Below are 22,737 nucleotides of genomic sequence, written 5' to 3'. Positions count from 1 at the left end.
CTGGCCCTGGAGTCAGGAAGACCTGAATTCAAATCCAACCCCAGACACTTGACACATTTCCTACCTGTGTGACCTTGGGCAAGTCACTTAACCCCAACTGCCCTGCCTTCCTCCCTCCCAAAAAAGAAACAATATCTGTTTCAATTGTGTAAGTGGCAAATAAATGATTTTTTTTTTTTGGAGCAGCAGTTCAACTTCAGTAAGTCAAGCAAAAAAGATGATTACAAGTTTAAATTAGTCTTTGGGTTAGCCTGACAAAGGTATAAGTATATCCTCCATACTGATAATCTCCCAAATTTAGTGACTGTCAATCAGAAAAGAAACATTCAAAAATTGACCATCCTTGAGTACACATCATGAAATAAATAATAGTATGAGCAGTCATAGTGACAAGGCAGTCAAACGGCAGCTCTTAATTTCTAACTACCTTTTGTTCATACAGAATAGCTCCTTGTACTTGTTGACTCCTCCATCAAATACATTTACATTTACCAGTGATAGAATATACCCACCAACCCAAGAACAGGCTCTAGCTTAGGATTCACCACTTGGCCACTACTGGACCAAAAATAAAGAGACAATATAATATTCATTAAACACCTACTATGTGCCAGGCACTATGCTAAGCAACTGGGATACAAGTAAGAAAAAGAGTCTCTGTGCTCAAGGAATTTACAATCTAACAGGAGAAAATATACTCACATGAAGCTGAAAAGGGTTGGGGACAGAAAGGAGGGGAGGGCATTCAAATCGGGGGCTTCAAAAATCTTTTATTTAATGCAATTTTATTGCCTTATGATTGGTAAAGGATGCATTTAATATTTTTTTTTATTTTCTGCACTTGTTCTTCAGGTTTTTATGCCCTAATGCATGATCAATATTTGTGAAGGTACAATGTACAGCTGAGAAATAGGTTTATTTTCTATTCTGATTCAAAATTCTCTAGAGGTCTATCACATCTCATGTTTCTACAATTCTACTCAGGTCCTTTGTTTCTTTTTGATTTTTTGATTTATCTAGGACCAAGAGAGATAAATTAAAATCTCCCACTATTAAAGTTTTATTTTCTCTTTCTACCTGCAACTCATTTAACTTTTCCTTTAAAAAGTTAAATGCTATGTCATTTGGTGCACACATGTTTAGTATTGATGTAAATTCATTGTTTATGGTACCATTTAGCAAAATGTATTTTCCCTGTTTATGATTTTTAATTAGACCTATTTTTGCCTTTTTTTTTTTTTGGTCTGAGATCATGATAACTTATCCCTTTTTTTTTTTTTAATTTTTTTTAACTCTGTGTATATCTTTTTGTTTCAAAGGTATTTCTTAGTTTCTAATCCATTCTACTATCCTCTTGTTTTATGGGTAGGGTCAACCCATTCCCATTCACAGTTATGACTGCTAATTGTATATTTCCTTTTAAACTATTATACTTTTCCTTTTTCTCCCCCCCAGAGATTCTAAGAGTTTGAGATTGGGAGGGAAAGCATTCCAGGCATAGGGACGATCCAGTACAAAGGCACAGAAATAAGGAGGTAGGACTATCACTTGTGACATTAAATCTTGCCTACTGGTATCAAATTCAAATAGAAACATTATCTGTATTGTAATGTATTTTTATTTATTTTGTTAAACATTTTCCAATTACTTTTAATCTAGCTCAGGCCTCAACTGATAGCTCTAGTCTTGCCTATTGATGAAAACAAAATCTCAGAAAGACTGAGGCACACATCCCTATACTCAAGAACAAGTCTTGGGGAAATAGTAAGAACATATATGTGCAAGCACTAGTAAAATAAAGAGACTGAAAAGATCATTTTCACTGTCAAACACTGATTCGTTCATTCAACAAGTATCTGCTGAGCATCTCCTAATGGACAAGACAATGTGCCTGGATTTTAAAGGCTCTAGAGATAAAAAGAAACAAGAAATTTGGCCTCTATCCTCAAATACAGCATAGACACACAAAGTCAGCAACAAAACTTAAGGGCCAGAAGAGTATCACAGACAATAAGAATTCATGTAATAACTCTTAGTAAAGTGCTAAGCAGCAACAACCAATTCTCTTCCCATAATAATGTATAGAGAGAAAACCCAACAGCTCAAATAAACATAATTGAGAAGTATTCTGATGCTAGTAGAGGACAGAAAATATTCCAACATCAAGCAGAAACGATTTTTTAATTATTCTCACCACTGCTATTCTCTGGAAGTACAGTTAACAGAGTAGATGGTAGTAAGAAAACTGCAATGCTAGTGACAAATTAGGCAGTCATTTGCCTATAGGCATCAGTAAATATCTTGATAGTGAATATAAACAGGCCTAATTTGATGCAGCAATTGCCTAAATTACCACATAACACATCTACTACTATTAACTCAAACTTATATACCTGTAAGATTAAGTATTTTCCCCATAAGAACTCTGTTAAGTAGATTTTACAAATATACAAATGCCATTCCCATTTTACAGATGCAGAAACAAGTAAATAGCTTGTACATGGGCACACACACCTTGTATTTGCATCTCCTAGTGATTCCCCTTACATTATTATTCTCTCCATCCTCAAATTATCTTGTACTTACTTGTTTATTTACGTTCTATTACCCCAGTAATAGAACAGTAACAGAAGGCAGGTGCTTGTTTGTTTGTCTGTTTGTTTGAGGGGGATGTAAGCAGTCGTGTATCCCCAGTGCTTTTCACATTGTAGGCATCTGATAAATGCCAGTTGAAATTAGTATTTGAACCTAGGTCTCCTTGACTGCAGGTCTAGTTCTCTTTCTACTATACCATATTGTTTGTCATTAAAGGAGTTACCTCCCATGGACACTAATGAGTAGGGTACTGCAGTATTATGAATGTAAGTACAGCAGTACGGTATAGAAGCTAAAACTGGGAAGAAATGGCAACTGAATAACAAATTATGATATACCTAGAGGGCCTAACTTAGAAGGTGAGCCTACAACAACCAAGTCATATGGGATACCAACCACTCCAACAAGAGTTATATAGCTAGAGGCAATTTCTTGCCTAAAGGCTTTATTAAGTGGAACTGTCAATGTATAATCTGGGTCACTCTATACTCCAATATTTCACCTCCCTCAAGCACGCTCACCTCCCTTCAAAACTCAATCATCACTAATATAATTGCAACCACTGTATACTGAGCAACGTATTAGGTGTGTGGCAAGAGTATTTCTGGTTCAGGTCTCTTGATGTCACTGTGATGACAGACTGCGATGGAAAGGAAATTCTGGCTCAGAGTTCTTGCCATCACTATTTTGAGCTTCCAGACACCATTCTCCTCTTGAAGGTCACAACATCTGTAAAATCAAGGCTGGGAAAGAAGCCATAACTCCTGCTTTGACCAACTGTTACTTGTTCTCAGACATGTATACTCTTATCTTTCCATTCTGAACAAATAAAATTCCACTTTTCTATACTCTTTATATATCCACATTCTATATAAGACTGCTGAAGCTCATACCCTAACGTCTATTGAGGCAAATGCACGTAAATAAAATATGCAGATAACAATCTCTGCATGTTAATTATTGGCAACAGTACCTAATTAGTGGACCCACAAATAATTTTTATCACAGGGGTCATATACAAATTACTCACTCAATGCATAAAATCATAAAATTTTTGGCTGGAAGGGACCTTACAGATTTAGTATAATTCTCTCATTTTACAGATGAGAAAACCAAGGTCCAGAGAAAGTAAATGACCTTGTCAGAGATCACACTGGTCACCAAGTAGCAAAACAATTATTTTCCTCCAAGTCCTTTTTACTCAAAATCCATTGTTCTTTCCACTGGCCACAGTTGCCTCTATCTGAAGTTTTAACTTCAGAATATTATCTTCAACTTTAAATATAAACAACAGAAAACAGAAACAAGTTGCTATGATTATCACAAAATAAGAATTTATATAAAGGCATCAGAGTGCATATCGGAAGATGGGGGTGGGGGGGTGGATCATGGGGATGGCAGAAACATCAGAAGGCATGGATTTCAGTCCTGGTCTCATTAGTTGTGCATCCCTTAATAAATCATTTAACGATTCTGAACCTCAAGCTCATCTCCTGTAAAATGGCATTAATAATGCTTGTCTTCTACCCCTTATAGGGTTGTTGTGAGTAAAGTGCTCTATAAGCTATAAATTAGCCTATAAAGACAAGATATCCTTATTGTTCTGCTTTCATTTTGGCCAGGCCTGGAAATTCACTGACATGAGGAGCTCTCAGTAAAGAAAAGGAAACTCACTTTTGTTCTCAGAGGCTATGCCAGTGGAGAGCTCACAAGGATGATTTTTCCAAGCTAGAAATGCTTTGTATTATGGGCCTGATGAAGGACTGTATCTTTTTCGTGGTGGCCACCTACCCATGATCAAAAGGAATTATCACAAATGAATTTGGTTTCAATATGATTTTGTCTTCATTTAAAGCAAATCTCAAAGAATCTTGTTTGACTTTTAAAGACCTTCACAAAGTGGTCCCTTTCTTCCTTTCCAGTCTTGTAATTTAGTTCACTCCACTCTCAACACACTCTATAACCTAGTGACTTCCTTTGGCCTCCCTGCAGTAGAGTTAGCAAAAGACACTCCATCTCCCTACATTGCATTTTCACTGGCTATCTCCAGTGCCTGAAATTCTCTTCCCCCCTCATTTCTTCTGGCTTCCTTCAAAATCTCACCTAAAATCCTACCTTCCTCAAGAAGTCTTTCCTGGTACTCCTTAATCTTTAATCTTTATACCTTCTTCTGAAATTATCTTTAATTTATCCAGGATATCTTGTTAAGACAGAGCTGTTTGCAGAGTATCTTTCCCCCTAAGATTTTGAGTTCCTTGAAGAGCAGAGACTGTTTCAGACTTTCTTAGTATTCCCAGCACTTAGCAGTGTCTTAGAGATACCAGACATTTAACAATAATTATTGATTTTAACCATCAAATTTAGAAAGAGGTTACAGGGGGAAGCTAGGTGGCGCAGTGAGTAGAGCACTGGCCCTGGAGTCAGGAGTTCAAATCCAGCCTCAGACACTTGACACACTTACTAGCTATGTGACCCTGGGCAAGTCACTTAACCCCAATTGCCTTGCCTTCCCCCCTCCAAAAAACAAAACAAAACAAAAAAGAAGGAGGGTACAGTCAGTATATATGGAGGGAGTAATTACACTGATGAAACATTTATGTAAAATAAAACTAAGGAAAATGAAGATAAAGAATGGTATTCAAAATTATTAAATGCAATGAAATCATAGATTCTTACTGAAGTAAACCAAAAAATAAGACTAAGGGAAAAAGAGGAATATGAATTACACCCAAAATTAAGGATAAAAACTAATTTAGAAAAAAAGATCTGCAGTATTCTGCTACATAAATTTATCCCGCCCCCCCAACTTAACATTTTTCTGTTTTAAGGAAATTAATGACATTATCATTTTTGGTATATAAAGATACAAGTACCACAGGAACAAATGATTGAATTTACAATAAGACTAAGGTGACCATTAAACAATTGAACGCTATAGCTTGGCCATTCCAAATGATTTTTAAAACATTGAAAATACCATCAAGAAATGGATATTTTAAATTTTCACAGTTTAATACTTCCTTGTGTTAAAAAGTATTTTATATAGCCTATGCCAATCAAGTTTCACCAATAGAATGAGCCTTTGGGAATTAGGCTAGCAACCTGAGCAATATTTACAAAAACTAGCAGACAATCATTGCATACTCAAGATTTAAATGGGTAGATACAGACATTTACAATACTACAACTCTTTTGCCTAATAAGTTCCAAGTCACTGAAATGAGAACTACTAAGACCAAAGACTAATACAGAATGTATACAAGAAATGATAAATGGTATACACATGATGCTAAAGATTAAGACAGATGCTCTGTAACATGAGAGAAATGAGCAATATTGCAAAAATTACTGCCATAATAAAATGGTAGAAGAGAGTAGATTGAAGACTTTCCAAGTGTGAAACTAACAGGAATGAACAACTGGTACAAGATAGCTGTGAAACAGTTTGAACAAAGAACTGAGGGCTACACCTAGGTGTTTGCCAAAAAAGATGTTGCATTCCCCCAAAACTGAGAAAGCTTAGCTAGCTCGAAAAGAAACAAATTACAACAAGGATCTAAACTAAACTGTATCAAGTTGTACTACTTAAGTTGAATATTGTACCTAGAAACTGGCTTCCTATACAGACAACGAATGAAAATTACTGGGGACATATAATATTTGGATAGGGTTTCACTTTATGACAACAATGGTCATGCACCTGTAATTCGGTGACACTAGACTGACTCACAACATCTGATCTTGAACAAATGAAACCAGACTAAGCTGGTTTTGCTATCTTTAGTTTGTTCTATCAGCTGAGTTCAATGATTTTGGTTTGATTGTCCTCCTCTGTGGTTTAAAGAATGGATATTACTTCAAAGAAACATGCAAAAGTTGAAGCTCTTAAAGAACAAACTTCAATGACTGTTAGAGATAGCAGGGTTGGGGAAATTCAAGGATCATCTAATCTCACAATGAAGTAAGATCAGTCATACCAATGAACAAAATAAAGTGCAGTCGAAAACAAATAAAAACACAGGGACTGGCAAACTATTGCTCAAGAAACAAAGACCTTCAGAAGGGAATAGCAAAGATTATAATTCATTCCACTACAGTGTAGCATAGGCTTCTTTAAGGAGGAAGAACAGCAAGATGACAAGTTTAAAAAAAAAAAAAACAAGCCCAGCAATTACCTGTCATGAAGAGGGGGAAAAACACTTGTTATGGGCAAGACAATATAAAAAGTAGTTCAAGTACTGATGACTGAGAAAGGGTAATATTAATTGATGAAATTCATTATTTCATTCAAATCTACATACCAAAGCTGTTGTCAGATTTAGACTACAGTCTCGCCTAGACCTGGGAAATTTTACCAGACTGTAAAACATCCTCCTCTCAAAAAAAGAAATTATAGAAATTTTTGGGCCTGGAAATCTTCTTCCCATTGAAAGAAGGATGATCTCTGATAATTATATTAATGTGCTGAAAAGAACTGTTCCAAAACTAGAAAAATTCCTAAATGGAAATTTACAACAGTCCTTCACCATGCCACATGTCATGAAAGATTAAGAAATTTATCCAATATTTAGAGAGAAATATGATCCAGTGGTCTGGAAATGTGCTTAAAGCCCAATGAAAATAATGAATTATAATCAAGGCTATACTGGAAAGTCATATTATTCACCAAAAATATGCTTAATATCCAAGGTGCTAAAAAGTATAATTTCATGATGAAGAATTAAAGAATGTGTCAAAAACTCATGAACTCATGTCAAAAAAATGCTAACCATGTAAAACAAGTGACTGCCACAAAAGCAATACACGACATGTTTCAAAATTTTTTTAAGATGTAAAAAGTTGTAAGATTTACTGTAGGAGTAAAAAAACTTAGTAATTTTGCCATTTCACAAGTAATTTGCACAGTAGGTAGAATGTACCTCTCCAAACTTCCTCACACTCATCATGACTACAGGGAAAGACTATAGAATAGGACTGTGATATATGGCTGCTTCTTTGGGATTACAGGCTTTAAAAAAGAAAAAAAATGGTTAAATTCCCTTTGTTTGGTGGAGGAGGCAAAAGTAATCAGAAGCAGGTAAGGGGAACCTTCAATTTGATAACTGCAAAAATTACTGTCATAATAAAAAGGTAGGCCAGAGTAGATTTGAAGGATTTTCAGGTATGGAAAAAAGGGGAATAAGTAATTGCTAAAGGGTAAACTGTACTTGGCTTTGTCATAACTAAAAGTGCCTTTCACAAGGTCAAGTCAACAACAGTCATTTATTAAACATTTAACTATGTGCCACACACTGTGCTAAGCACTGAGAATACAAAAAAAAAGGGCAAAAAACTGTCCCTTACATCAAGGAGATCACAATCTAAGCTACAAGCAACTTGGTGTGCACTCAAGTTATATACACAACAAATTAGAGGTAATCTCAGAAGAAAGGCACTAGTATTAAAGTAGACCTTAAAATCCAAAAATATGGGATTGTACTTGAAACTTGAAGGTAGGTATTTTAACTAATGTTTACTGAAAAGGTTGACCAGCTCAACTAATTAGAATATGGTATTAATGAAAAAAAGATCATGAGATTGACCCCATACAGGCCAATAGTTTCCTTTTGTCCCTAACAACCTGGCTACACTACTTTGGGCCTTCTCTAATTTCTCCAACAGTCCCCAAGAAGCTAACTATTGGGAAAACCTCCTCACCCTGCAAGATCCCATCAGCCTTGGGGCTGAGTCCCCTGATTGGACAGTGGAGCCATGAATTCGACAACCACCATCTAAGGAGGGAGCTCAGCTCAGGACTTCTCCTCAGTTCTCACCTGGCTGCACTGTTTTGTGATTTCTCTCACTTTTCTACCATGCCCCAATATTAGATACCTTCCCTGGCTACCTCCCCACCCCAAACCCACCTCCTTTTAGCTTCCTTTTGTGCACAGTCTTCCCCCATTAGATTGCAAGCTTCTTCAGGGTACAGACTGTTTGTATTTTGTTTGTTTTTTGGAATCGCCAGCACTCAGTGCCTGCACATAAAAGGCACTTAATAAATGTTCATTGACTGACTGACTGAGGTGCACAGCTCCCGACACTAGCCTAACACCACATCAATGCATACTTACTGATCACAAGTGAGACTAGGCAAGACACTGTATTCACCAGTAACAGAAAAACAAGTCAATTGATGGTCAATCAGTAGTATCACTCCTGTAAATAAAGGCCAGCACATTATAACTGGGTTTCAAATACAATATTCTAAAATTCTGTATAAACTAATCTGCATTTGCTTATCAAGTTAGGCTGAGTTTAACTTTCAAAGAACTTTCACTGGTCTCTTATTACCTCTAGAATAATATATAAACTCAGCTTGGCATTTAAAGCCTTTCAAAGTCTGGCTCTAGTCTACATTTCTGGCCTTATTTCACATCACTTCACTTCATACACTCTTATGTTCCAGACAAATCAGCCTACTTGCTACTCCTAGAACTTAGCATTCAATCTCCTTTTCCTTCATGATTTCTCCCACACCTGGAATGAACGTTTTCCTGACCACCCACACCCCAGAACCCCTAGACTCCTTCAAGACTAAACTCAGATGCCACCTCCTATAAGAAAGCCTTTCTCTAATCCTGCTATTTGTCAGCGCTCTCCCCCTCCTCTAAATAGTACGTGTAAATTTATCTGTCTAAATGTTATATGGTGGGGAAGAGATGAGAAGGCCAAAATGGCAGAGTGGCAGGAAATAGTATGGTAAGCTCTCCAACCACAAACTCCTCCAAAAAGATCTAGAAAATGCAACAGAAAAAAAATGTACCAGACTGAATCCTGATGGGAAAACTAAAACAGGTCAATGAGTCCTTTGTCTGGTCCAGGCTGGTATAGGAAGACAGACAGGGAGGTCCTTGGGCACTGCAGACAAGTGTCTACCAAAGGCACACCATACAGGGAGTACTCAAAAGCCCAGAAAAAGGCCATTCAAAGGGCAAGAGGAGGTTCCCAGACTCATAGTGGGGTACCACCAGACCTATACCAAGGTACTGTGATAGGTGAAGGTGTGAACTAACAGCTTTGTCATCCACTACCCAATTCTAAGTCACAGATCCTGGGTGGAGTAAGGAAATCTATGCCCAATGGTGGCAGTGGTGACATTCTTGGGTAGAAAGATCCTGTTCAGCATACAAAGAAAAGAGGAAATTCGCAAGCAAGCAGTAGCTGTCTGGCTCAACCATCAAGCTCAAAGTAGGGCCTTACTTTCAGCATCTAGCCTAGCTTGCAGAGGAATAGCCAAGGCAGGAATCCCAAACCAAATGCAGAAGCTTAAAATTCATTCACTTTGAATCAACAGAGCTTCCTCCAGCTGGCTGAGAGGGGCAGAGTCCAGCAGCAATACACCATTTCTCAGACCTCAATCCAGGTAAGGAACTTGCAGAGATCAAACCAGAGGGGCAGCAATTAGACTTTGCTCTGGCTCAGACCACTGTGGAAAACACTGAAAGCTTGTAGGTCCCTCAGATTGTCCCTCAGATCCTGAAATACCACAAAAGTCTTGTTCTAATCCCACCATCCACAAGGCATCTTTCCAAGTCCCCTGCACTGCTAGTGCCACCCAATTTACACTGATCATCTTACATGCATATACATACAGTTGTTTGCATGGTATTTCCCCCATTAGAATGTGAGGTCCTCAAGGACAAGGACCAAGTTTTTGCCTTTCTTGGTGTCCTCAATGCTTAGGACAGTAACTGGCACATAATAAGCACTAAATAAATGCTTATTGCTGCTGCTGCTATCATCAAGACTTAGTTGTTTTCCTTGACAATAACCTCAAGGTAGTAGAACTACAGAATTTTGAAGCTAGAATAGTGACATACATTAGGACAGGGAGGTGATTAGGGCAGCTAAGGGCAAAGTCATTTTCTCAGCATCCCTAAAGGTAACAGAACCATAGATGCTGATCTAGAAAGATTTAGAGAATGTCCTCATTTTATAGATAAGGAGAGTACTGTTCAGTTCAGACAGGCAGTCAACCAAGAAAAACATATCATGTTTTTAAAAAGTCAGGGTATCCCATATGGAACTGTTTGCTTTCCCAAATTATTTCCTTAATCCTGAACTGCCAGCTACACTTCATATCTCTGTATCGATAGTTTTAAGGTCTAACTTCCTTGACCCTAATTCTTAAGAGCCACTTTAAACATGAAGAATTAATGCAATAAAAAGGAAAAGGTTACGTGTATGATGCTGGTTTTACTACAAACTAATGGAATCCATTTTGGAGAATAATTTCACAATGGACAACAAAAGTTACAAAATTAAATATGCCCTGTGAGCAAATAATCCCAATACTGGGAAAATACCCCAACGATGAAATTAAAAAGAAAAAAGTATGATTAATACAAAGATATTTATAGTTACATTATAATAATCAGCAAAATAAATAAACAACCTAAATGTGGAGAATGGCTAAACTAGGAAATGCTATATACCCACCATTAAAAACAACAGGTACAATATAAAGAAATAAACTCTTGTGAAAATCAATACTGAAAACTAAAAATATTAAGTAAAATTTAAAAAAACTAAAAAAATATATAAAGAAATATGAAGAAGGAGGAGGAAACTAACAGAGACTAGTAGTCTTAGAGTTATACTGGGATATCACTATTTATACATATGGTGTACTTAAGAGCAAGGAAGGAGGCAGCAAGAGAAAAAAATCAAACTCCTAGTTAGAGAAGAAAAGAAATGGAGAAATCAGAACATAGATTAGGAACTTTCAGAATTTTTTTTAAAGGCAATAAACTGAAAGAAAGGAACAACAGAGATGAAAGCTAAAGAGAAAAAGGAAAAGGAGTAGAGGGCCACAAATACTAATTTTGGAGACTAGGCAAGAAAGAAGAGACAACAATATAGCAACACTACATAATGAAGAGGTATGGGGAATTTTGACAAAGGGAGCCTTAGGTCTTTAACAACCTTAAAACCTGGGCAAAAAAGTCTTTTACAATATCAGGGGTGTTAAAAGAAATTGAACCAACAAACGACACCTAGCTACATGAGATGGTTTCAAATGTCACTAACAGACTTCAAATCCCTAATGGACTCTTGGTTCCCTAAAGTTAGATGCAAGTTCCTTGATGGCAAAGTATGGTTTCATGTTGTAATTGTATCCCCAGCATCAGTACAAGTGATTTGCACCTACTAGCACTTTAACAATGTTTGACCTTTCCATGCATAGGCTGCATTACTCCTTCCACCTCTCCCATCTGTAACTGTTCTAAGGCACAGCCACTAGAAACAGGTTGTACAGTAAGGGCCTCACCACTACTGGGCCAATTACCATGCAGTAATGGAGAACAGTCAAACTGCCCAACAGTACACTTGCATACCCCTCAGAGTCATCCTGTGAATTGAGATGAGACCAGTGAGAACCAGCAGTAGTGACTGAGTGAGTTTAGAGATGGATCTTGGTCTTGGCTTTGCCACTAACTTAGTTATAAGACTTCAGACAGGCAATTTCCCTTTGCTGGGTCTCACTGGTTTCATCTGTACAATGTGACTGGACTAGACCTCAAGCAGATAAAGAAGGCAGTCCTTGCCTTCATGAGGCCTACATTTATTTCATCAGAGGAGATAACATGTATAAATGTAAGGGTTACGCAAACTATATACAAGTCAATACAAGGCAATTTTGTGAAGAAGACCAACGGGGCAGGGCAGGAGTGGTGCACAGTGTCAGTGCAAAGGTGTTTGAGGATGAGAAACGGAGAGCCCTGTGTGAGAAACAGAGAGTCGAAGGATGCTTAGCTGACAACAGAATGCAGGAATAGCAACAAAGCTGGACGCGGTTGAGGCAGATGGGGAAAGGCTTTAAAATGTCCAAAAAAAAAAGTTTATATTTGATCCTACAGTCATTACGGAATGTTTGGAATAGCGACATAGTTTAGACTTGTCTGCACTTCAGTAAAATCCCTTTAACAGACTTGCAGAAGACAAATTAGAGAGAGGTAAGGCAGGGGATTCAACTGGTAGGTTTTTCTCCCTCCCCCCAGACAATCAAGGTTAAGTGACTTGCCCAGGGTCACACAGCTAGTAAGTGTCAGGTGTCTGAGGCTGAACTTGAACTCAGGTCCTCCTGACTCTAGGGCTGGTGATTATCTACTATGCCATCTAGCTGCCCCAGCTAGTAGGTTTTTCAAATAATCTAGGCAAGAGATAATGAGAGTTACTAAACCAACATTCTCTACAAGACATTAGTGCTACCTCCCCTTAAACCTAATGAGTACCAACTAGTGTAGGGAAGTCTTCATCTGATACATAACACACGGAAATCAGGAACACTAAAATTCAATCGGCTGTTCAGACTAACCTGGGAATCTACTATTTGTAAATGTCCACCAAAAAACAAACATCAGGATCCTGTGTTTTAAAGAGAACAGATAACTTCAGATTTCAAGTTCAAAAATCATAGTTTCATATTACAGTTTAAAGAAAATTTTCTTTTACCCAAAATAAAACTCAAAACAATTTAGGGTAGAGAAAGAATGGTAAGAGTCAAAAAGAGGGAACAGAACTATACGGAATACAGATACAGTAGAAGCTGTTTATGCTGTGAATTTTAGCCTTCTGTTTCCTAATAAGGAATTTTTGGTGTTTCACATAGAAAAAAATATAACCAAATTCTATTTTATAAGGACATTAACAAAACAGATTATCTCTCAGGTCAAGAACACAAGACAAAAAAACCAACAGTAGTACAATGGCCAGTCACTATACTGAATCACTCCTCTTCTGCAACATGCCACTACTTATACCCTTCAGAAAGGAGTCTTCCTTCAGCCTCTTAGGGTTTTCTCTTAAACACAAAAGGAAGACGGTCTGTGAGGTACAGCTCTGACTTTTGGTAATTCAGCTCAATAGTCCTACCAATGACATAAGCTAGTCCCCCATTGTCTTAGAGCTCTAATATTTAATTGTGCTATTTTTATCAATTTCACATTTAATTTTTAATTTTCAAATTTGCATTTGAACAACTTTCTAAGTGACCATTAAGAATTTCTAATTCTTTTTTTAAATAACTGCCAATTTATAATTTTGGACCATTCTTCTAATTGGGAAGTCAGTATTACAAATACAGGCACATACCGTATCTTTATAGATTTTAGATGTTAGATTTTTATCAGCTATATTTACCACAAATATTCCTTTCCCAAACTCTTCCTTTAATTTTGCTTTTTTATCCCATGGGTATTTTTGCAAGGTTGTTGACATTTAAATTACATAATCTTATCTCTTCAATGACTTCCTTAACCTTTCTGTTATGACGTGTGTATCACTTGTACTGGGTAGGCATTAAAAACATAACTTAAGGACTCAACCTACTTAAATTAATAATAATTAATAACCTACCTTTCCAGGGTCATCCTTGGATCGAGGCACTTTAAGAAAACACTTGTTCAGAGACAGGTTGTGTCTTATGGAATTCTGAAATTGAAAGGGAAAGAGGGATCAATCAAAGGGTTAAATGAACTTTTCTTTTTAAAAAATCCTTAAAGTAGACAAATTTCAACATAAAACATTAATATGTGATTAAAGATTATCTCTAAAAACGAAAACATAAGTATCATTATGATTAGCAACTATGAATGACTTATTCTCTGCAATACGATTCAAGACACCTCCAAAGGACACATGATGGAAAATATCCACTTCCAGAGAAAGAATTAATGGGAGTCTGAATGCAGATCAAAGTATAATAATTTTCACTTTATTTTTTCATGGTTTTGTTCTCTGTGTTTTCTTTCAAAACATGACTAAATGGAAATATGTTTTGGCATGACTGCACATGTATAACCTATATCAAATTGATTACTGTCTCTTAAAAATTTTTACATGCAACTGGGAAAAAATATTATTTTTTAAAAAATGAAAGCATAAAATTTAAATCAAGCACTCAACTTTGTTGCCTCTATTAACACAAAATTCCTAAGGATAGTCCCAGGGACAAAGATGATTTGAATACTTCTCCTTTACCCAAAGAATAATCCAACTATGAATTGCTAAAACCTCAATAACAAATATAATCCCCTCCTTTCTATCACTGGGAAAGTCTTCATTACCAAAAGAGGTGATAAAATTTAGTTTCCCCCAACAAAGACTAAAGAGGACACACTGCACCATGACTGCCGAAGAAACAGGATTTGCCAAGTTACAGTAACATGCTTAACTGAGACCAAAACAACACAATCCCAATGTAATCTATGAAAAAATTAACTGGTCAGTTCAAATTATTCAACAGGTTATTTTTAAAAATATTTTAAGTGCCTACTATATGCAAAGCACTGTGCTAGGAAAGAAGGAAACAGATAGATATGATGCAGACCCTGACGAGGAGTTTACACTCTAACGAGAAACATGACATTTACACAAATAATTTATTTACAAGTAAAAGAAGAAAGCAGAAATATAAGCAAATTGGTATCTGAGTGGGAGTCAGGAAAAGAGTAAGACTTTAAAGACAAATGAAGAGCCCATTCTAGGTATGAGGAACAGTACAAGAAAAGATAAGAGAATGGGGATGAAAAAGATAAAAATGGAGACAAAAAATTGCCATACATCTGGGCTGCAATGAAGAGTAACAAAAGAATAAAGAATATGGCTTGAAATAAAGACATAAAAGGAGACTGGACTGAGGTTGTGGAAGGCCTAAGATACCAAGACAAGTTATAACTTATTACATATGTGATGGGGAATCAAACAGGGTTTATGAACAAGAGATGTCTTAATCACAGCAATATATAAAGATTATTACTAGGGCAAAAGATAAAGGCAAGATAGTAATTATTATTAATTTTTTTAAAGTAAGTTATTAAAATAGCCAAGAAGAGAAGAACCCAAACTAGGTAGTTGCATCGAGAATTACTGAGGCAGACTCAACAGAGTATGTGAGAAAAAAAAAGAATTAAAGAGGTTCTTTGGCTTTCAATTCCTCTCTATTTTCTCCCATTTCAAATGGTCTCATCCCTCCTCTGTACCTTCTTTTTAACAAGTACATAAGGAAACTAGAGAAGAGAGGGAGGGAATTAGCATTTGTATAGCTCCTACTACATGCTAGACATTGTGCTACATACTTTATAATTATTACCTCATTTGATCCTCATAACAAACGTGGTGCTCTTATTATCCCTGTTTGACAGTTGAGGAAACTGAGGCAAACAGAGGTTAAATAGCTTGTCTAGAGTCACAGAGCTAGTAAGTGGCTGAGGCTATACCTGAACTCAGGTCTTCCTGATTGCAGGCACTACCCTACCCACCATGCCAGCTACCTGCCTTCTGGAGACTGACCAGTGCAATGTGGTGTACCCCATCATCTGGACACTATAATAAAATACCCATGAGCTCAACATCATTCACATTACCTCAAACTACCCTGAGATTTGGGTAAAGAACCTTCTTCCCTGAGGAGGTTTGTCCCTCCCCATCCAATACTTCCCTCTCCACTACTCACCCTGCCAACCTTCTAATAAGCCTTTTTTGGAACAGGTAAATCAACCTGACTTATATTCTGTGACTTCTACTCTGCATAAAATACATTGAGTAACAGAAAGAGGAAGAAGAGTTAGCAATGGTAGGCAACTTTTTCAAGGAGTTTGGCTGAGAAAGGGAGGAAAAGATGTAGGATGGAGGATGACAATTTGAGGGAAGATATGGTTTGGTGACTTTTTTTTCCTAAAGTTGGGGGAAATTTGGACATATTTGAAGGTATCAGAAAAGGAACGAGTTGATAAGGGAAAGCTGAAAATTAAAAAAAGAAAGATGGTTAAGGATGTAATTTGATGGGAGAAGACAGGAAGAGATGAGCAAGTAAACATATAGAGAAGATGAATGTCAAGGAGAAGAAAGAGCCTTTTAAAAAGAGAGCTTTTATCATATACTGAGGGAAACAAGGAGAAAGTAGAAAATGATGCCAAAGAGTTTTGAGATGAAGAGAATGGGAGAAAGGGAATTTCATATCAAATGACCTAAATCTTCTCAGTAAAATAAAAGGTAAAGTTCCCAGCTGAGAAGAGAAGAGAAAGTATGGAACAGCTTCTATGGGAAATAAGATAGGGAATCAATTAGAGGGAAATAAAAGTATTGCCCTGCTGCAGTGCAAGCCCACCTGAGGTTGAATAACACGTAATAATGTACCCAAGTTAATATGGTCATGGGGTTTCCTCCAGCTTAATTCAGATGGTGGGGACAATCCAGGGCTGAGTTTTGATAAGAGAAGAGTGGCAGCAAGACAAAGAGACAAGGGATTCAAGAAGAGAGGAAAGTGTAGAACTGAAACAGCTAACTATTTTGGTTAAGGTTAGAGAGGGAGGAAAATGAAATCAGAGACGGGGTAATGGCTGAAGAAGGGAAAAGTAACAAGCTTTTATTAAGTACCTAACATGTTCCAGGCATTGTGCTACATGCTTTGCAGATATTTCCTTTGATCAGAGACAAAATACTTAGAAGTGGAGGAAACAGATCTCAATGAGGGTAAAGAAGAGGAATGAGAGTTGAAGCACAGGGAGAGAAAGAATGATAAAAGGATATGGTCAGATAGGGGAATATCTGAGTTCCTAATTAGGTAAGTGAACACTTGTGGGTAATGGCAAGATCTAGTGCGCAATCATCCCTATGTATGAATGAGGTGAAGTGAAGAATAGATTATATAAAATGTAAGGATGCTGCAGAAATGAGAGGTTAGCAAGCTTGAGGGAGCATCAGCATGGATATTAGACTCCATAGTAAAATAAAAGAGGAAAATGATGAGCTAGAAACTGAACTCCACGAGAAAAGAAAGAGAATGACCTGGGAGTTGATATACTATACCTATTATAATTTTATTTGAAAGGAAAATGTTAATTGTGTGAATGTCAAAAGAGGAAAAGCTACTGAAAATCTTACTGAGGTAAAGGTCTGGGAAAGACAATGAGGATCAAGGAGTATTTCAACAAGCAAAAGCTGGAGGGCAGTAAGTTAGTAATGGAAAATGAAAGCTGATGATGTAGTCTTTAGACTGTAGCTAGGTCTTAGTGACAGCTAACAAATGGAAAGAATGCAACAGAAAAAGGAAGGTCCTATTTAGCATGTACCTAACAGAAATTCGTGGATTCATATACATAAACTTTTTGTTCTTTGTATGCTAAAATGTTTGTTTTTGATGACTCTAAGTTTATGAGAAAAGACTTAAAAACCAGTAACAACAGTGATTACATGACCAACTACTGATTAGGGATGTTATAGATGTTCCTGCTACAGTACCAGTCATATTAAATGACCTCTAAGATCCCACAATTACACATTTAATCACAACTATTCCTCTAACAGTGCCATGTGGGATCATGTTCATGGTGTAGTATTTTTAACTTGCTTCCCCTACTGTAATCAGAGCTGATTGAGAATTCTTAGAACAGTTCTTTAAAAGATGACCAGGAACTCTAAAATACAAGACAAACTTATTGAAAAAATGTTCAGAAGTTTATGATCAATATAAATTTCAATATCATTAAAACTCACTATATAGTCATACTTAACAAATAAAACAAGAGAATCAAGGAAAAAACTCACTTCACAAGCTCATTTATTTAAGAGTACAAGTGGCAACTTGTTGGGTTTTTGACTGGACCAATGTCCTTTCCTCAGTACTTACACTTCTTGACCTAACTGAAGCTTTTGACATTGTCCATCTCCTAGACTCTGTCCTGCAGTGGAGCAGACAGTGAGAAGTCTAGAGATGTGCCTTAGGAAAAATATTTTTACTTCTATGTAGAGGGATGGAAAAGAAAGTGAATGAAAGAAGGAAAATTAGTTCAGTTATGAGGCCTGTATGGTAGGGGCTCTGTGAATAGAGAGAAGGGGAGAGATGTAAGAGACATTGTTTAGGCAGAATTAAAAAGACTTACCAAATGATTGGATATGAGATGTAAGGAAGAGATAAGAATGACTCCAAGGTTAGTTATAACCCTAAGGGACTAGAGAATGGGTATCCTCCTAAAAAAAGGGAAGTTCAGAGGAAATGAGGCTATATAGGAGAAGATGCTGTTTTATTTAGGGCATGCTGAATTTTAGGTATGTGACATGTAGCTGGAACTGATAAACAGGAACAAGATTAGATCTGAGTATATGGATCTGGGAATTATTTGTGAAGAGAAAAATAAAATTCTGGGAACAAATGATCTCACCAAAAAAGAATGCAGGAAGAAAAGGATAAAGGGTCTAAATCAGAGCCTGAAGAGATAACCATATTTAGGGGGTGGGACAAGATGGGACAGGATGATAATTCACCAAAATAGATCAGCTAGTTGAACCTGGAGTGAGGAAACTCTGAATTCAAATACAGCCTCAGACACTTACTAGCTGTGTTACCCGAGGTAAGTCACTTTAATTCCCATACGCCTCAATTTCCTCAACTATAAAAAGGAAATAATAATAATAACCAACCTTCCAGGGTTGTTATGAAGATCAACTGAGATCATATTTGTAAGGTTTTTAACACAATGCCTGGAATATAACAGGCACTTAACAAATTGCTTTTAATCTCCTCTATTCTTCTCTTCAAAAAGACTGAGAAAGAACAATCAGGAGGAGAACCAATAGAGAATATGTAGCATCACATAAGCCAAAGGAGGAAAATCTATCTAGTATCTCTCAAGGAGTTAATCATCTGGCTCAAAGTTATTCTCTACATAACTCTGCTCTCAGACTTGTTGTCTTTTCAAATAATTAAGTACTTGCTATTGTTGTCCAGTCATTTTAGTGACCCCCATTTTGGGTTTTCTTTGCAAAGGTACTGGAGTGCTTTGCCTTTTCCTTCTCCAGCCCATTTTACAGATGAGGACACTGAGGTAAACAGGGTTAAATGACTTGCCCAGGGTCACACAGATAGTAACTATCTGAGACTAGATGTGAACTCAGGTCTTTCTAACTCCAGGCCAGTGTTCTACCTACTGTGCCACCTAGCTAACGTTTATACAGAGTTTCAGAGTTTGAAAAACATTTTACATACATCATCTTATTTGATCCTTACAGCAAGCTTGTGAGAGATAGGTACTATTACTATTTAGTATTTACATTCATTCTATGCTAGGAGGGCAGGGACCTACTGTACAGTCTACGAGCTCCAGAGTGAAATGGGTTTTTTGAGTTTTGATTGAAGGGGCCACCTCTTGATTAACTTCTTAAAGAGGCCTCTTCATTGAATGGTTGCTACCTCACTCAAAGTGAGAACCTGAAAAGACCTTAACCTAAAAGGACCAGGGTCTCCCAATGCATCCTGGGCCATCTCCAACCATCCTGGTGAATATCAGGCCACTGGACCCAGATGGCTCTGGAAGAGAAAGTGAGGCTGGTGACCCTGAACAGCACCTCCCTCACTCAAATCAAAGTCAACTGCAAGTCACGTCATCATTTCCCTGATGTCATGGTCCTCTCTGAGAACAAAAGACAAACACAACAACAAGGTACTATTCTTATTCCCCTTTTCCAGATGAGGAAACTGAAGCTCTGGGTGATTAAGGGACTTGCCCAAGACCACACAGCAAATCCATTCAGAGGTTACTAGATAACATAGATCTTTCTGACTCTAAGTTCAGCATTCTTTCCACTACACCATACTACCTTGAACATCCTGGCCTGGTTCATTAAAGCTCCTGAACTCCCATGGCTTTCCTCTTTAGCCTAATTCAGTGATCCACAAGGACAGAGCCTGTGTCTCACCATTACCCACAACTGGGTTACATTCAGGATTCAGGATTCTGAATCACTGTTCTCTACTCCTCAATCTCCACCAAAAGCAACCCTTCTATTTCTGCTTTTGAGTCTATCTCCTCTTCTTGTTTATAACTTTACCCCCTTGATCATCTTTTTCCTTCTGTCCTTTGCTATCTCCTTCCTGCTTATATGCTTGTTTGGTCCCTTCTTCCCTACAGACTAACATGCCAACATCTCCTGCCATAATGAAAAACTTCCATGACCTTGCCATTCCCTTAAGTTATCCTATATCTCTCTTTTATGTAGCCAAACTCCTAGAAAAGTCAGTCTTGTTCTCCATTTTGCTCACTTCCCACTCAATTCTCAACCCCTTTCAATCTGACTTCCAACTCTACCACACCAGAATCTACTCTCTCCCGCCAAAGTTACCAATGATTTCAAACTACTAAATCCAATGTCCTTTTCTCAGCACTTATACTTCTTGACCTAATTGAAGCTTAACATTATCCATCAACCCTTCCTCCTGGAGACTTTGTCCTGCGTTCATTTCTATGACACTATACTCACTTGCCTGTCTGATTAGTCCTTCACTAGATCACATGTATTCCTCTCCAACTGAGAGCCTATCTCCCTAAGGTTCTGTCCTGGGACCATTTCTCTATTTATATCCTCTCTCTTGATGACATCATCAGCTTCCATGGACTTAATTATCATCTCTATGCAGGTGACTTCCAAATCTAAATATCCAAAGCTAATCTCCAGCCTGAAATCACCTACTTCCTGCTAGACATCATCACCTAGACGTAATGCTGGTATTACCAACAACTGTCCAAAATGGAACTCTTTATGATCCTTTCCCCCAAACCTGGCTCACCTCCAAACTTTACTACTTCTCTTAATAGCACTTCTCTTTTTCATTCATCCTTCTAGTCATCCAAATTAGTAACTTTAGGATCGTTCTTAATTCTCTCTCTCTCTCTCTCTCTCTCTCACTCTTCCCTTTCTCGTTCCTCCTTCCTCTCTCCTGTCTCCCTCCCTCCTTTTCTCTTTCTTATCTCCTTCTCTCCCTCTCTTATCTCCTTGTCTCTCATTCCCTCTCTCCACCATATCCAAACAGCTGTTAGGTTGTATTGATTCTACCTCCAAAATATTTCTTGCATCTACTTCTTTATCTTCACTCAGTCACCATTCTAGTTTGGCCTCCACATCTCTTACCTGGACTACTGCAATAGCTTCCTAATTGGTATCCCTGCTTCCAGTCTCTCCCCTCTCCATCCACACAGCTGCCAAAACAATCTTCCTAAAGCACAGGTCCGACCATGTCTCTCTCCTCTGCTCAAAAATCTTCAGTGGCTCCCTATTGCCTCTAGAATAAAATACAAACTCCTCAGCTTGACATTTAAAGCCTTGTACAATCTGGTTTCAACTTACCTTTCAAGATTGTTATTTTACTCCCCTCTGCATAGTCTATATTCCATTCAAACTGGCTTACCAACTGTTCCCAGAACTAAGAATTCTGTAACTGTCATCCTACATCAAAAATACTATTCCTCCTCATCTCTGCCTCTGAGCATCATTCACTTATTTCAGGGTTCAACATCTAGCTCCTATGGATCTTTGCAGATCTATAGGAAACTTTTTTGGTCTTGGTAGTTAGTATTCTCATCTTCCTGAAATTATTTTATATTTATTTATCTGTATACATGTTCTATCTCCCTATATAATGCAGACTCTTTCAGGGCAGTGGCTTTTAAAGACTTTCATATGTCTAGGTTTTTGTTTGGTTTGGTTCAGGGGTTGGGGAGGCAAGGGAATGGAAGGGAGGCAAGGGAATGGAAGGGGGGCGGAGGGGGCTGGGCACTGCAATATAAGGATGTCCAGACTTCTCAGTTCATCCATGTCAACGGCTCTCAGTAGAGAAATCTTCCAATAATGGGCACCAGCAACTCATCTATAGTAATTGGTCTCTCTCACAGTCCTATTGTGTTCAACACTAGGAAGCTAAGTGACTTGCTCATGGTCAAAGAGCTCGCAGGTGTCAAGAGGCTGGGCTTGAATTCAGGTCTTCCTGATTTAAATACTAGCTCTTTATCCACTACACTTGGCTGTCCCCTTTGTTTTGCATATAACAGATGTTTAATAAATGTTTGCTGCATTTACTTGATTGAAGTAGTCAGCGGTATCAAAGTTTCAGAAAGATCTCCCTATTAACTGGTTCCCTCCCTACTGCTTGGAAACATGACCAAGTCTTCTCTATCCTAAAACACAAAAAACAAACCAAAAATCAGGCAAACAAATAAATTTGCCAAAACCTTCATTCAATCTTGTAATCCCCAAAGGTATTGTCCTATATCTCTCCTCTCATTATCAGCCAAACTGTGGAAGAAAGACATTTATCTACTTTAGGGGCCA

The 22,737-nt window shown here is 37.6% G+C and overlaps 1 protein-coding gene across 4 annotated transcripts in view; it reads right to left on the bottom strand.

The window, feature by feature from the left end:
• The window catches only part of FOXJ3 (forkhead box J3), a 158,446-nt gene that overhangs the window by 56,117 nt on the left and 79,592 nt on the right, over positions 1–22,737 (bottom strand). For all 4 annotated transcript variants that reach the window (XM_036744997.1, XM_036744999.1, XM_036745000.1 and 1 more), the window contains exon 4: positions 13,993–14,067. In XM_036744997.1, coding sequence (XP_036600892.1) covers positions 13,993–14,067 — 75 coding nt within the window. The remainder of the gene's footprint in view (positions 1–13,992; positions 14,068–22,737) is intronic.

Source organism: Trichosurus vulpecula, chromosome 2 (assembly GCF_011100635.1).
Source record: "Trichosurus vulpecula isolate mTriVul1 chromosome 2, mTriVul1.pri, whole genome shotgun sequence".
Taxonomy (NCBI): Eukaryota; Metazoa; Chordata; class Mammalia; order Diprotodontia; family Phalangeridae; genus Trichosurus; species Trichosurus vulpecula.
The sequence above is the reverse complement of the archived record's forward strand: the minus strand, read 5'-3'. Positions and strand labels throughout refer to the sequence as shown.